Here is a 13318-nt window from a genome sequence, read left to right on the forward strand (position 1 = left end):
CAGCAATATGGAACCAGACAAACCAAGGAACCTTGCTTTGCCAGAAAGCAAAAGCAGCTATCGAGTAGATTTGATGATTTTCTTCAGAAGAAAGGAAATACCCAGAGTGAGAACTGAGCCCTGGGTGGGCTCCGGGAGAGTTTTTCAAAACTAAAGCAAAAGCCATTGCATGAGATCAGGGCTAAGCGGGGACATGGTGAGTGAGGGGAAGGGTGTGTGTGTGACTCAGTCGGATAATGAGGCTGAAATATTCACTCTCCTTAAACACTGAAATATTCTGTATTTGAGACAAACCAGGGAACAGCATGAGCTGGCCTGTCCCAGTGCTCCTTCAGCCTGAAAGAGACACCCCTTTCCAAATGACATGAAAAGCAAATAGACAGCAGAGACCCACCCACCTGACGTGCCAACAACATCCAGGCCTGTACAGATGCCACAACTCATCAAGCTTGCAGGCATTGAGTTAGGAGCTTCTCTCATGCAGGACTAGGAAGGACATTGAGGCTGTAATGGGATTAGATGTTTCCACACGTGCAAATGTTTATTCTGTGATGTAAAGTGATTAACTATTAGCCAACTTTCCAAGACTTGAAGGATCTGCTCTGCCAATTAGTACAAATTATTAAAATAAAATGATAAAGATGCATCGTACCAAAGAGTAGATTAATGAACTAATCTCTCTTAATACACTTTGAGCTTTGGGAACTGTTCCAGGTGCAAGTACTCAATATTACTCAGCCCTGAAGGCTATAAAAGGTATCTCTGATCGTATCGACCGCTCTCATGTCCCCCCTTAGTCATCACCTTTCCAAGCTGGAGTCCTGGTCTTTTTAATCTCACTTCGTGTACGTGCTGTTCCATACTCTTAAATCATTTTTGTTGTCCTTCTCTGTGCCTTTTTCATTTCTGAGATCTCTTTTTTGAAATGGGGTGACCAGAACTGCATACAGTATTCAAGGTGTTGGCATGCCAGGATTTATGTAGTGGCAATATGATATTTACTGTTTTATTAACAATCCCTTTCCTAGCATTTTCTTACATTCTGTTTTCTTTTTTGACTGCTGCTGTACACTGAGCAGCTGTTTTCAGAGAATTATCCCCAATGACTCCAAGATCTCTTTCTCGACAGGTGATAGCTAATTTAGACCCCATCATTTTGTATATATAATTGGGATTGTTTCGCAGTGTGCAGTGCTTTGCATTTATCAACATGGAATTTAATCTGTCATGTTGTCTAGTCACCCAATTTACTGCAATCTCTTTGTAACTCTTCCTATTCTGCTTTGGATTTAACTCTCTTAAATAGTTGTGTATCATCTGCAGACTTCATCACCTCACTGCTTATCCCTTTTCCAGATCCTTTATGAAATTTTCATAGAATCATAGAATACTAGGACTGGAAGGGACCTCAAGGGGTCATCGAGTCCAATCCCCTGCTCTCATAGCAGGACCAAATACTGTCTAGACCATCCCTGATAGACATTTATCTAACCTACTCTTAAATATCTCCACAGATGGGGATTCCACAACATCCCTGGGCAATTTATTCCAGTGTTTGACCACCCTGACAGTTAGGAACTTTTTCCTAATGTCCAACCTAAACCTCCCTTGCTGCAGTTTAAGCCCATGGCTTCTTGTTCTATCCCCAGAGGCCAAGATGAACAAGTTTTCTCCCTCCTCCTTAAGACACCCTTTTAGAAACCTGAAAACTGCTATCATGTCCCCCCCTCAATCTTCCCTTTTCTAAACTAAACAAACCTAATTCCTTCAGCCTTCCCTCATAGGTCATGTTCTCTAGACCTTTAATTATTCTCGTTGCTCTTCTCTGGACCCTCTCCAATTTCTTCACATCTTTCTTGAAATGGGGTGCCCCCAATTGGAGACCATACTCCAATTGAGGCCTAACCAGGGCAGAGTAGAGCGGAAGAATGACTTCTCGTGTCTTGCTCACAACACACCTGTTAATGCATCCCAGAATCATGTTTACTTTCTTTGCAACCGCATCACACTGCTGACTTATATTCAACCTGTGGTCCACTATAACCCTTAGATCCCTTTCTGCCGTACTCCTTCCCAGATAGTCACTTCCCATTCTGTATGTATGAAACTGACTGTCCCTTCCTCAGTGGAGCACTTTGCATTTGTCCTTATTAAACTTCATCCTGTTTACCTCAGACCATTTCTCCAATTTGTCCAGGTCATTTTGAATTATGACCCTATCCTCTAGATTAGTCACAACCCCTCCCAGCTTGGTATCATCTGCAAACTTAATAAGCGGACTTTCTATACCAATATCTAAATAGTCAATGAAGATATTGAACAGAGCCGGTCCCAAAACAGACCCCTGCGGAACCCCACTTGTTATGCCTTTCCAGCAGGATTGTGAACCATTAATAACTACTCTCTGAGTACGGTTATCCAGCCAGTTATGCACCCACCTTATAGTAGCCCCATCTAAGTTGTATTTACCTACAACTTTTGAACAGCTGTGTTCTCAGCCCTGCTCTGTACCCCTCCATTCTGAAAACTGAGCATTTGCTCCTACCCTTTGTTTCCTGTAGTGACCAGTGAAGCTCAGAAAAGGGGCAGGAGGAGGAGAGGTCACCGGAAGGCACTGGGTTGATTTAACACTTCCCCAGAGGAGCACCTAATAACTGAGCATGGTTAACCAAGGAGGTGACATGGTTAAAGTGACTGGGGTTCAGGAGATCTCCGTTCAGATCCAGGCTCTGCCACAGAGCCCTTGTGTAAAGGGAGAGTCACACACAGCCTGTGCCTCAGCCCTCCCTCTGGAGAGCTGCTGATTGTGCCCGTCCCACAGTGGCATTGTGAGGTTTGGGTTTGGGGTGGCCCTCAGCTCTCATGTGGACAGGAGCTGTGTAAGACCTAGGGAGGCAGAGCTTTACCAGCAGAAGCCCAGAAGAACAGCAGCTGTAGCCTTCTGCTGGATTAGCTCCCTGCTCTCTGATGCAGAGCTGTCTACCCTCCCCCTGCCAGCCTTCCTGCGTCATGGGCACAACTGAGAAGACCTTTGCTGCCCTCCCACCCAGAGGCTCTCACCCAGCACTACTGCCAGAGCCAGGGTCGTTTTCAACGGACTTTCGCTATTGTTCAGACAGGAACGGCTCACACAAATCATTTGCAAACCAGAAGAGTCTCCTGGATGTCATTTGAAATAAAGGTCATGGCAAACCGAGATCTGCTGAGGAAGCCGTCACACGAGGCGGGCTGCCCACACGCAGTTATAGACGTAGGCTCCCTTTTTGATTTTGCATCCATTCTTCATACTTCATTTAGCTCATTACTCACCAACTGCATTTTTCAGTCATCCTCGGTTAACAAGGTGCCATGTTCAAATCCTTGAGGACTGGACCTTGTAGAAAGATGAGTCCGTCGGGCACCCAGTATTATCCTTCTTAATTCTTCCCCCAACCTGCTCTGAAAATTTGAGAGAGTGAGCAAATCTGTCCCCTGGCCTCTTGGACAGTACAGGTTGAATATCTAGTCCAGCTCTCTCTAGTTTGGCAACATCCGTGATCCAGCGTGATGTTAGCCAGTCAGATGTCCACTTATCGTGGGTGTGGCCAAGTTTCCTCTGGTCCCCTAAAGTTTGTTTACAGCCACTAGTCCTGGCTCTCAGGGGGTATGTCTACACTACAAAGTTAATTCGAACTAACGGACGTAAGGTGTGAGAGAAAGCATGGCAGCTACTTGCAATTCCCACCACTTTCCCCAGAGATATGGACCTATAAATCCTGCTGTTATGTTGGCTGAGGTAACTGTCGGAAGCAGATAACACTTAGTAGCTGGGTTCTAATGGTTCATTCCCATGTGTGGGCACAAGGGAGGCAAGAAGTATAATCCTCTTTTGGTGTCAAGACCCAGTGGAAATCTCAAGTACTCCCAAAGCATTCTCAGTCTGCGAGCAGGAAGCCCATTTCTCTTTCATATCAGCAAAAAGTGAAGATGCCTGCATGACGCTCAGAGTGTCATGCACGGCTCCACGGCTTGGACAGCTTTTCTTTCTCCAAAAAGGACCTTCTGCTGTTTCAGAAAATAATATTCATATTGCTTCTTCTAAATATAGTGTCTTCCCACTTACTCATAATGATTTAAATCTGGTAATGTCTCATGAGTTCTTCATGGGCATTTAATCAGAGAGGAAACCTACTATTAAATCCATAGGAAAGTATGTTGCAAATGTAATAATAGAATGCCAATTAGAGATGTTCATCTGACCAATTTCTATGGGAAATTGCTTTGATTATTCTATTTCTTCTATTCATTGTTCATGCTTATACCATTTTCTTTCAGGCTAAGTGACTCAGCAGATTAATATAGAATTCTTCATCTCCTTTAGTGAAGTGCAGATGTGTAAGACAGAATAGGGTTGGCAGTTTGGAATTACACAAAATAAAATCTTCATTTTTATAATTGGTCTGGAACAGATTTTACTTGCTCGTTTGAAGACATAGATGGGGCTGTGTCTGCCCTTAGATGGGGCTGATGGGGGATGATGTTTAAGAAGGGTCTGTGATAAGCTAAGCTATCCGGCCAGCACAGAACAGTTACTCTGATAAAGGGGGTTCTCAGCAATTATCTTTGCCCCCTAATTCCTCCAATTCAGCATTGAGCTCAACTGGACCAAACCTGTCCCTGGAATACATCTGGCACATTGCTTCACGTAGGAGTTCCTTCTATTTCTAGCAAGCCGGCAACCGAACCGAAGCAAGCATTTCTCCAGGGGCTGGATGAGTGTGCAGTATGGGCATCGTCGGAATAGAAATTTAGAAATTTCAAGCACTAGGCAGATCTGCCCTAATACAGATTATGTCCATGGCTAGGAGGGGAAAACCAAACCCTGTGGCATCTTGGAGACTAATACATTCTTTAGGGCATAAGCTTTTGTGAGTAAAAACCACTTTGTCAGATTTTTACCCATGAAAGCTGATGCCCAAATAAATCTGTTAGTATCTATGGTGCCACGGGACTCCTCGTTGTTTTTGCAGACAGGGTATGTCTACATTACCACCCTAGTTCGAACTAGGGTGGTAATGTAGGCAACCGGAGTTGCAAATGAAGCCCGGGATTTGAATTTCCCGGGCTTCATTTGCATAAAGCCGGGCGCCTCCATTTTTAAATGTCCGCTAGTGCGGACTCCGTGCCGCGCGGCTACACGCGGCACGGACTAGGTAGTTCGGACTAGTCTTCCTAGTCCGAACTACCGTTACTCCTTATTTCATGAGGAAGCCTAGTCCAAACTACCTAGTCCGTGCCGTGTGTAGCCGCGCGGCACGGAGTCCGCACTAGCGGACATTTAAAAATGGCGGTGCCCAGCTTTATGCAAATGAAGCCCGGGAAATTCAAATCCCGGGCTTCATTTGCAACTCCGGTTGCCTACATTACCACCCTAGTTCGAACTAGGGTGGTAGTGTAGACATACCCATAGAGACCAACACGGCGACCTGTCATGGCTATGAAGTCAATGCAGATGGAGATGTTTTACTTATGCGATTGTTGGCATAAGAGCATAGCACCAGTAAGCTTTGTTCGAAACCCTTTCCCAGCCAGCGAATGACAATGATTCAAGACTCATCCTTTCTTTCCGCAGTAGAGATGGTTGACTGTTGCAGCAGTCTGTCTTGGGATATTTTATAATGTAGGTTTGCCCCTGCTTAGCTGCATGTGCTAAGGCTTTGGAGGCCTTCCGCCCTGATTAGCTTAACTACGCTGTTGTCTTACAGGCCTTGAGTAGTGCAGATTCATTGCATTATTGCCTTAGCACATATTTATACCTTATCTCGCCAGTCCCTGTGCTGGCGGGCTGTACTCCTTTCAGCATTCCCGTTGTCTTTGGTTAGTGATGATACTTTCTCTTTATCCTTTCAGCACAAAGGGTTGGCTAGTGAACTGCTGTTTCCAAGGCAACCAGAAACACTTTATGAACCTGGCATACTTTCAGAAATGGCTTATAAAGGAAAGCCTGGTCCTCTCTGGACAGATTGGGCATGGAAAAATGATCACACCCCAAAATTACCCAGCAGATTAGGCTTCAGGAAAGCAGGTGGGAGACAAGAACCATATACACCAAGAGCGAACCACACAATAAATGGATGCTAGCTCCTGAAAGTGCCCCAGAGCCAGTCCATTCCCAAATTATGCTTTACATAACTCTCTGAAGAGCAGTCCCTGAGCTGCTGCTTGGCGGGCCATGTTGTTCTGACTTCCCTTCATTGCTCCTCCTTCAAGCCAATGATGCTGGGATTCAAAGTCCATCTAACCGGCTGTTCGCATTCCCTCCCTCCCCCATCTTTCTTTCCAGGAGTTTCAAAGTCAGATCTGAATTCTGGAGCCTGTCTGCTGAACTTGGTTGGCCAAGGCTGGGAGGAGGTGCCAGGGGAAGTGACATGACTGGTATTGCAGCACTGAATACAGAAATGTACAGGAAGTCCCCAGCGTATGAACGGGGTGTGTCCCAAAAGTGCGTTTGTATTTCGGTTATTTGGAACTCGGAACACATTTTCCCATGAAACAGTGTTATAAATGGTAGTTAATTTTCCAGGCTAGCCCACGAAACCCTGTATATTTGCAATGAAAACAATAGAAATCATTTTTTATTTAACCTTGAATGCTGGTGCTTGGGGAAAGGCAGGATTAGAGGAGGACGAGGAGGTAGGTGGAGATTCTTACGTGACTTCTGGGCATCCCCCAGCTACCACCACCCTGTGGGTTGCCAGCATCCTATGGTCACCCCACTCCCCTCCAAAGGCTGCACCCAGCCCCCACATCCCAGGAGGCAGCAACTCTGGAGGAGCAGGGGTGGCCACGCAGCTGGTGGCTGTAGAGAAGAGGCCGTTTCCCCTTCAAAGTGCCACTTCTCTCCAGCCTCTGGCTGCATGGCTGCCCCCTGCCCCTTCACAGTCCTCCAGCCAGCACTTTGGCCGCTCGCCACCCCCGTGTCTCTTGCCTGCTGCCTGGAGGCTGCAGGGGAGCCTTTTTTGGAAGCGTGAATATTCATGAGTCGGATGTGTGTGGCACAGGGCATGCCTGTGTAGGGATGCAGCTGGCATTGTCAGCTCTGAATTCCCATTGGTCGGCCATATGCAATGCCAGTTTACATCCAAAAGCTTTTTTCAGGAACATAAATATTGTGAAATGTATGTAAAAAAGATGAGAGAAATCTACCTGAGCCCCTGTAATGAACCTCAGGACTGAAGGGGATTAGAACCAGATACAGAAAAGCAGCAAAAATCTGTGATGCTGCAGATGCGTTCACCCCCGTGGTCGTGTGGTCCTCCTTGAGGGTTTGATGAGTTACAAAGGCATGTGCCGGACTGAGGAGCGAGAGCTACTTAAAAATGTGCTTTGTGAATGCACAGCATTAGAGGAGCAGTTCTTGTGCGCGTGCTTGCGCACAAACATTCTGAAATGGTGCTGGACTCTGGAACATCTGCAGCGAGGGAGGAGAACTAAACCTTTAATTAGGGACTTGTAAACAGCACCAAGGTGACTGAGTCATGGTCTGACTTGCTTTCCAAAGATAAATGTGCTTTTTACACCCCCACCCCTGCAAAATAAACAACAGGCAAACAGAATGGCTCATGCAGCATGAGGCCGGGTGCGGTGTGTGATTGTGAGTGTCCTCTTACAACGGCAGCATAGTTCCCATGGGGACTGATGGCGAGTGAAAGGCAGGATTTGTCCAGAGTTGCAGTCACATTAGCTGGGAAACATCTGAAGACAGTCACCTGTTGGCCTCGCTCTTCATTGCTGATAACAGACAATACATAAGAAAACTCTTGGCCCTTTTCTGGTTCATTTCATATTGTCTGGAAATATCAAATAAAAATGTTTCTAAAACTCAGAGCCCCAATCCCCCAGTTAGGAGGAACAGTCAGTAATCACAGATTCTGGATGTGAAGAAATCTGAGTATTCCATATTGATTGGTGAAAAATATTCCTTATTTATTGGTATGCACAGAACCAGGCAAAAGAGATTGTGGTCATCACCATATCCCACTGAAAATAGCTCTGCACGGACACATGAACTTATGGGTCTTGTTGTAGCTCCAGATCCATTCCAGGGGTTTTGCATATTGAAACATGGGAGTTCAAAAAGAGCAGAACTTTAAAGGTATTTAGATGCCTAAAGATGCAGGTAGGCTCCTGGTCTGAGTCTCAAGAACATGTAGGTGCCTAACTCCCATTGGTGAAGGGACCTGTGAGCACGTCCCATTGCCTTTCATGCTGAGAGGAAGGATTTTTTGGTTAAGGCATGTGCTGGGATTCAGGAGACTGTGGTTTGATTCCTGCTCTGTGACAGTGTCCCTGTGTGACCTGGGGTGAGTTACTTAAGCTGCTCCCTTTTGGCTTCACCGGAACGTGGGGGCAAAGCACTTCTGACAAGTCTGCCCTTTCATCTCCCTGTGCCCCATTCCTCCTCTCCCCCTGAGGATGCAGAGTGGACTGGGTGTCAGTGGCCTGGCTTCTGTGCCTGTCCTTCCGGGTGACGTTGGGCAAGCTACCACCCCTCTTTGTGCCTCTGTTTCCCCTCCACCCTTTGCGCTGTGTCAGGGTTGGGTGCAGCCTCACCACCAAATCCATGTCTGATGATCTCCCACTTCCATGCAGCCAGTGGCCCATGTGCCCCACTGCCAGGCTGTTTAGCTGCACTTACAGTTTGCAGAATTTTAAAATGTGCTCCGAGGTTTTAATTTGTGGGTGCAGAATTGCCCCAGCAGCCACTCGTCTAGCTTGCTAACAACAGCAGAGAGCAGGCCTGGGCGCAGGCTGGCGGCACAAGTGCGTCCATGCCCGGGGAGTCTGGGGGCTTGCTTCCAGGCCTCCTCGTTTCTGTGGTCAGCAAGCTTGAGTACAGCTGGTGCAGGTCGGCCTAGGGAGCTGCCATTCGCTCCCCTGGCTGCAGAGCAGACACATCCCAAATCGGGGATTCAGAAGAGGCAATCGAGTGAGAGAATGGGACGACACAGCCTGGCTGGGATGGTTGAGTTGGGGTTGGGGTTGGGGTTGGGGTTGCTTTGGGCAGGGGGCTGGACTGGATGACTCCTGAGGTCTCTGCCTGCTCTGGGATTCTATGAGAAGATGGAAATCGAGTTCCCGCTGCGTCCGTGGGGGAGGGCTGTTGAAGGAGAGGTGCAGGATGGTGCCCAACTGAACAGCTGGAGATTGGCAATTACTTGTCATCCTGGGAAAGTGTCCTGAAGGTTCTGAACACGACTGATCGTTACCCAGAGCTGTTCACGTAATTGTTGTGTGTCGTCTTGGGAGAGCCCCAGGAGGGGAGCAAGTGACACAGCTGGTGGCGCTGGGTTTTCTTTAGACGTTGAATGCAGATGTCTAATTGGAGCTGGGTATTTATTAACAGAAGCTGTTTTGCCATTCAGAAACCAGAGCTAATCAAAATATTGTAAATGTCACGCCCGGAGACACGTCACTCCTCACCATGATTGCATTTCCATATTGTTTGCATCCCATCTGAGAGAGTGTAAACAGATCCATACAGCCTGGTGGGGTGAAGCCTGTTACTGATCGGGGGCTCTAACGCCTTCGGAGCTCGGACAGCCACGCAGAGTAGGAGTTCACCATTTCCTCTCTTCCTATGTTTGGGCTCGGTCGTTGGAGTTCCTGGGCACTAGCTACAGGCACAAAGGCGTGGGATGCCGTCTGTCCATTTCATCTGCCCTGTGCAGTTGCTGTCACGAGGGAGGTCATTGCTCAGTGATTCTTGTCATCTTTTGATTTCTTTGGAGCAGCCTCCTTGATTGGAGATGGACAATCTCAAATAATTGAATTCATCCCCTGCCTCTATCGATTGACTGTTAATCGCGATGGCTGCTTGCATGCTATTCATCATCTCAATGGTGTGTTTCTTTTTCAGCTCATTCAGGTATTGCCCATGTGCCTCGCTATGGGCATGTCTACACTCCGATGCTCCGGAGGCTGATCTTCTAGTGTTTGATTTAGCAGGTCTAGTATAGACCACAACATTGTACGGGGAAGGCAGTCCCCATCAGCATCCCGTGCTCCTACGAGGAGTAAGGGAAGCCAACAGGAGCATGTGCTCCCATCAGGCTCCAGCTGGGTGGATGCTTCCCGGCTCTGCTTCGGGGAAGCTGGAGTTGTACCTCAAGTGGACCTGCCTGGTCTATTATAGACCAGGACTGTGTTTTTAGAGGCTCCACGAGAGACTTTGCCGGGCCCTGGGCAGTGTGTGTGAGGGTCAGCTCTGGGCTGGAGGGGCGGGACTTAGGCGGAAGGGGTGGGGCTAAGGCAGGGGTGGGCAAGAAGCCTATCCAGTGTTAGCTTCACACATAAAATGAAAACTGCAGGTCCACTGCATGTGGACTTGTCCAGAATCAGCAAAGCAAGTGGCAGATCGACTTTAAATGGGCACTGCTGATTTTCCAAGTCTGTGAGCTCCTGGCACTAGCTTCATGTGAAGCCTACTCTTTGCACCATCCTTTTGGGATCCCAGCATTGCCTCTCAGCTTGCAGGCAGTAGTGTCTTTGCTTTGTTACAGGAGGAGCTCCATCCGCACCACTGCAACTTCTCCTATTATCCATCCTTTAACATGTTCAAAAAGCACCAGAAACCTTTCAGGTTCTTTCCCCCTCGAAATACATTTGTGCAAACAGCTGCTGAATTCAGCCCCTCATTTTGTTTTTATGTGGTTGCATTTTAGAGAAGTGATATTTTATTATGCTGTATTTGTTATTCTGTTCTACAAGTGGCTTGCATCCTGAGAAGGATATCGAATAAATTAAATGTATCCTGCAGGAATGATCACTCCTCTCTAAGGCTAGATTTCAGTTACATTTCGGGATTTTTTAAATATGTGAGCTTATCATACATCTGTCTCAAATTAAAAATGTTTTTTATCTTGATGACTGTAACATTTATTAATAGCAATGCAATTTCCCATGTGCTTTTGGTATTGTGTAGGATGCTGACTAAAATACAAGGAAGCTTAGAACAATAACAACTATAGCAGATGAACAATTATGCAGGTAGATGGGATGCAAAGGCATTTTAATTTGTTATTAATTGGCTACTTCTAAAGAGAATCTGAAAAATTACACTGCCTATAAAAAGTGAGTGTAATATATTCCCTCAGTATTAGAATCTCTCCACTCCCTTTTAATATGAGCAAAAATAAAGATGTCTCTTACACCCTCTGTTGCTTTGATCATAATTAGAAAACTGCTAACTGGCTTTAAGTATCAGAGGGGTCGCTGTGTTAGTCTGAATCTGCAAAAGCGACGAGGAGTCCTGTGTGGCACCTTATAGGCAAACAGATTTATTGGAGCGTATCTTTCGTGGGCAAAGACCCACTTCGTTGGATGCATGAATGGCTTTGTGCATTTTACGGTTTTTGTTTGTTGTCTTGTTATGTAGGATACAGAGAAATTACTTCCGTTTTTAAATGTCTTTGCTTTAGCCCATCTAACAATTCATAAATATTAGATCATATTATTTTACCACCTGAAAACTTTCCTAGTTTCTCAGTTTGCCTGGTGTGCAAAAACTTCAGATTTATACTGAGGACTTAAAGGAAGGTTACTGTGTCTAACCCCATGGTACAGTGAAATAAGTATCCAAAAGGAAGGGGGTGCTGCCATGAAGGCACTGGTTGGAGATGAAGTGGGTTCAACTCTAGACTCTGAAACACTTTCTGCATGACTATGAGCAAAGCTCCTAATTGCTCTTTGTCTCCAGCCCCGTGTTTGTAACGTGAGGATACCAGTATTTCTTTACTCCCTGGAAGTGTGTTGAGGATAAAATTGTTTGTGTGGTCTCCAGATGCTGCAGTGATGGTTTGATGGCTAGATTCAGAGATATTAAGGCCAAAAGAAGCCTCTGTGACCATCTGCTCTGACTTGCTGCATTGCACGGGTCCTAGGATTACTCTAAATTAATTTCTGCTACAAGTCAATAGCTGTGGGTGAGCCTAGAGTGTCTCTTAGAAAAACATCCAGTTTTGATGTAGAAGTCCAGTGACAGAGCATCCACCACAAACTTTTGGTAGGTTGTGCCAATGGTTAATCCCCTTGACTGTTAAAAATCTGCACCTTATTTCTAGTCCAAATGTATCCAACTTCCAGCCCTGGATTTGTTATACCTTTGTCTCCTAGGCACAATTACAAGATGATATATAATTGAATAAGCAGTCAGGTACATAGGACGGAAACAGGTGCACAGAGAGAATCTTATATAACAACAGAAAACAAGCAAAAATAAAAACTAGAAAAAGACAGGAATGCAACTTATCTCTGCTTCCTTTTTGTATTACAGCCTGAAGAATCAATAGTGATTCATCACTCAAAAGAAGGGGGAGAAAAATCAAGATTTTTTTCTGCAAAGAAGAGATTATTAACCAATAGAAAGGATGCTTTCTTGGACAATGAGCATTTCCTATGTGGATTCATTAATTACCATATAACTAAATCTTCACTTTGGACAAATACATGGATTTTTTTAATTTTGTGGTGAGTTACAATATTTGGATGGATTTTTTTTACCCTTTCAAGATAATATATTCAGCGCACAGTCAAGTGTGTGACAAATATCCTGTAAGAAACACCATCTAAACTGCACTCATCCTCAGAGACAGTGGAAATAAAATATTTTTTTTCATATTTATTCTTAGATTTCTTCTGAGAGTATAAAATTGCTCTATTAAATTATCCATGATTGTGATGTAATCAGTCTTCAACCAGAAATAAACATGATTTCTTCACCTTCTTCGGCATGATTTGTGTCAACCTATAAAGAAAAAAGAGAATCACAGGGTATGTATAATGGATGAAGCTTTTCCTTTCCTCTTTGTCTTCAGAAAAAAAATATGTATGGTTCACTGAAAAATGAACGCCAAAATTAAAGAATCAAATCCTTTTCCTGCCATTCAAGTTTGATTCTGAGAGGCTAGACCGAAGCTGTTCGCACTAGCCTATGAAAGGCCTGAGTCTAGCCACGTGATGAAGCAAATTGCCTGTTTGGGATGTTTCAAGACAGTGGAAGGAACAGCCCTGCCTATGCCCTGTTATGCTTCCCTCACGGCTACCTACTCCCAGCCACCGACGCACAAGAGATCTGTTAATATGGGGCATATACTGGGGAGTGGGTAGCAGGTGGGCAGAAAGGTGCAAATTAGGCCTAGTAAAACACCTTCCAGAGTCAGCTGTGCTGGATTTGCCCCCGGCGCCTGACTGGCCTTAGAGAAGATTGTGTATTCCTGCTTGGCACCGGACACAAGTCCCTGCCCCTCCTCCTTGCATGGAGAGGCCTAACAGGAACTGC

General features: G+C 45.7%; 1 protein-coding gene across 4 annotated transcripts in view; it reads left to right on the top strand.

Moving 5' to 3' along the window:
• The window catches only part of ZMAT4 (zinc finger matrin-type 4), a 200875-nt gene extending 188112 nt beyond the window's left edge, over positions 1–12763 (top strand). For all 4 annotated transcript variants that reach the window (XM_089773817.1, XM_089773815.1, XM_089773816.1 and 1 more), the window contains 2 exons: positions 6323–6481; positions 12314–12763. In XM_089773817.1, the coding sequence (XP_089629943.1) occupies positions 6323–6481; positions 12314–12329 (175 nt within the window). In that variant the 3' untranslated portion in view covers positions 12330–12763. The remainder of the gene's footprint in view (positions 1–6322; positions 6482–12313) is intronic.
• Positions 12764–13318: the final 555 nt, after the last annotated feature.

The sequence above is a fragment of the Pelodiscus sinensis genome, chromosome 28, assembly GCF_052426305.1.
Source record: "Pelodiscus sinensis isolate ZL-2025 chromosome 28, ASM5242630v1, whole genome shotgun sequence".
In the NCBI taxonomy this organism is placed as follows: Eukaryota; Metazoa; Chordata; order Testudines; family Trionychidae; genus Pelodiscus; species Pelodiscus sinensis.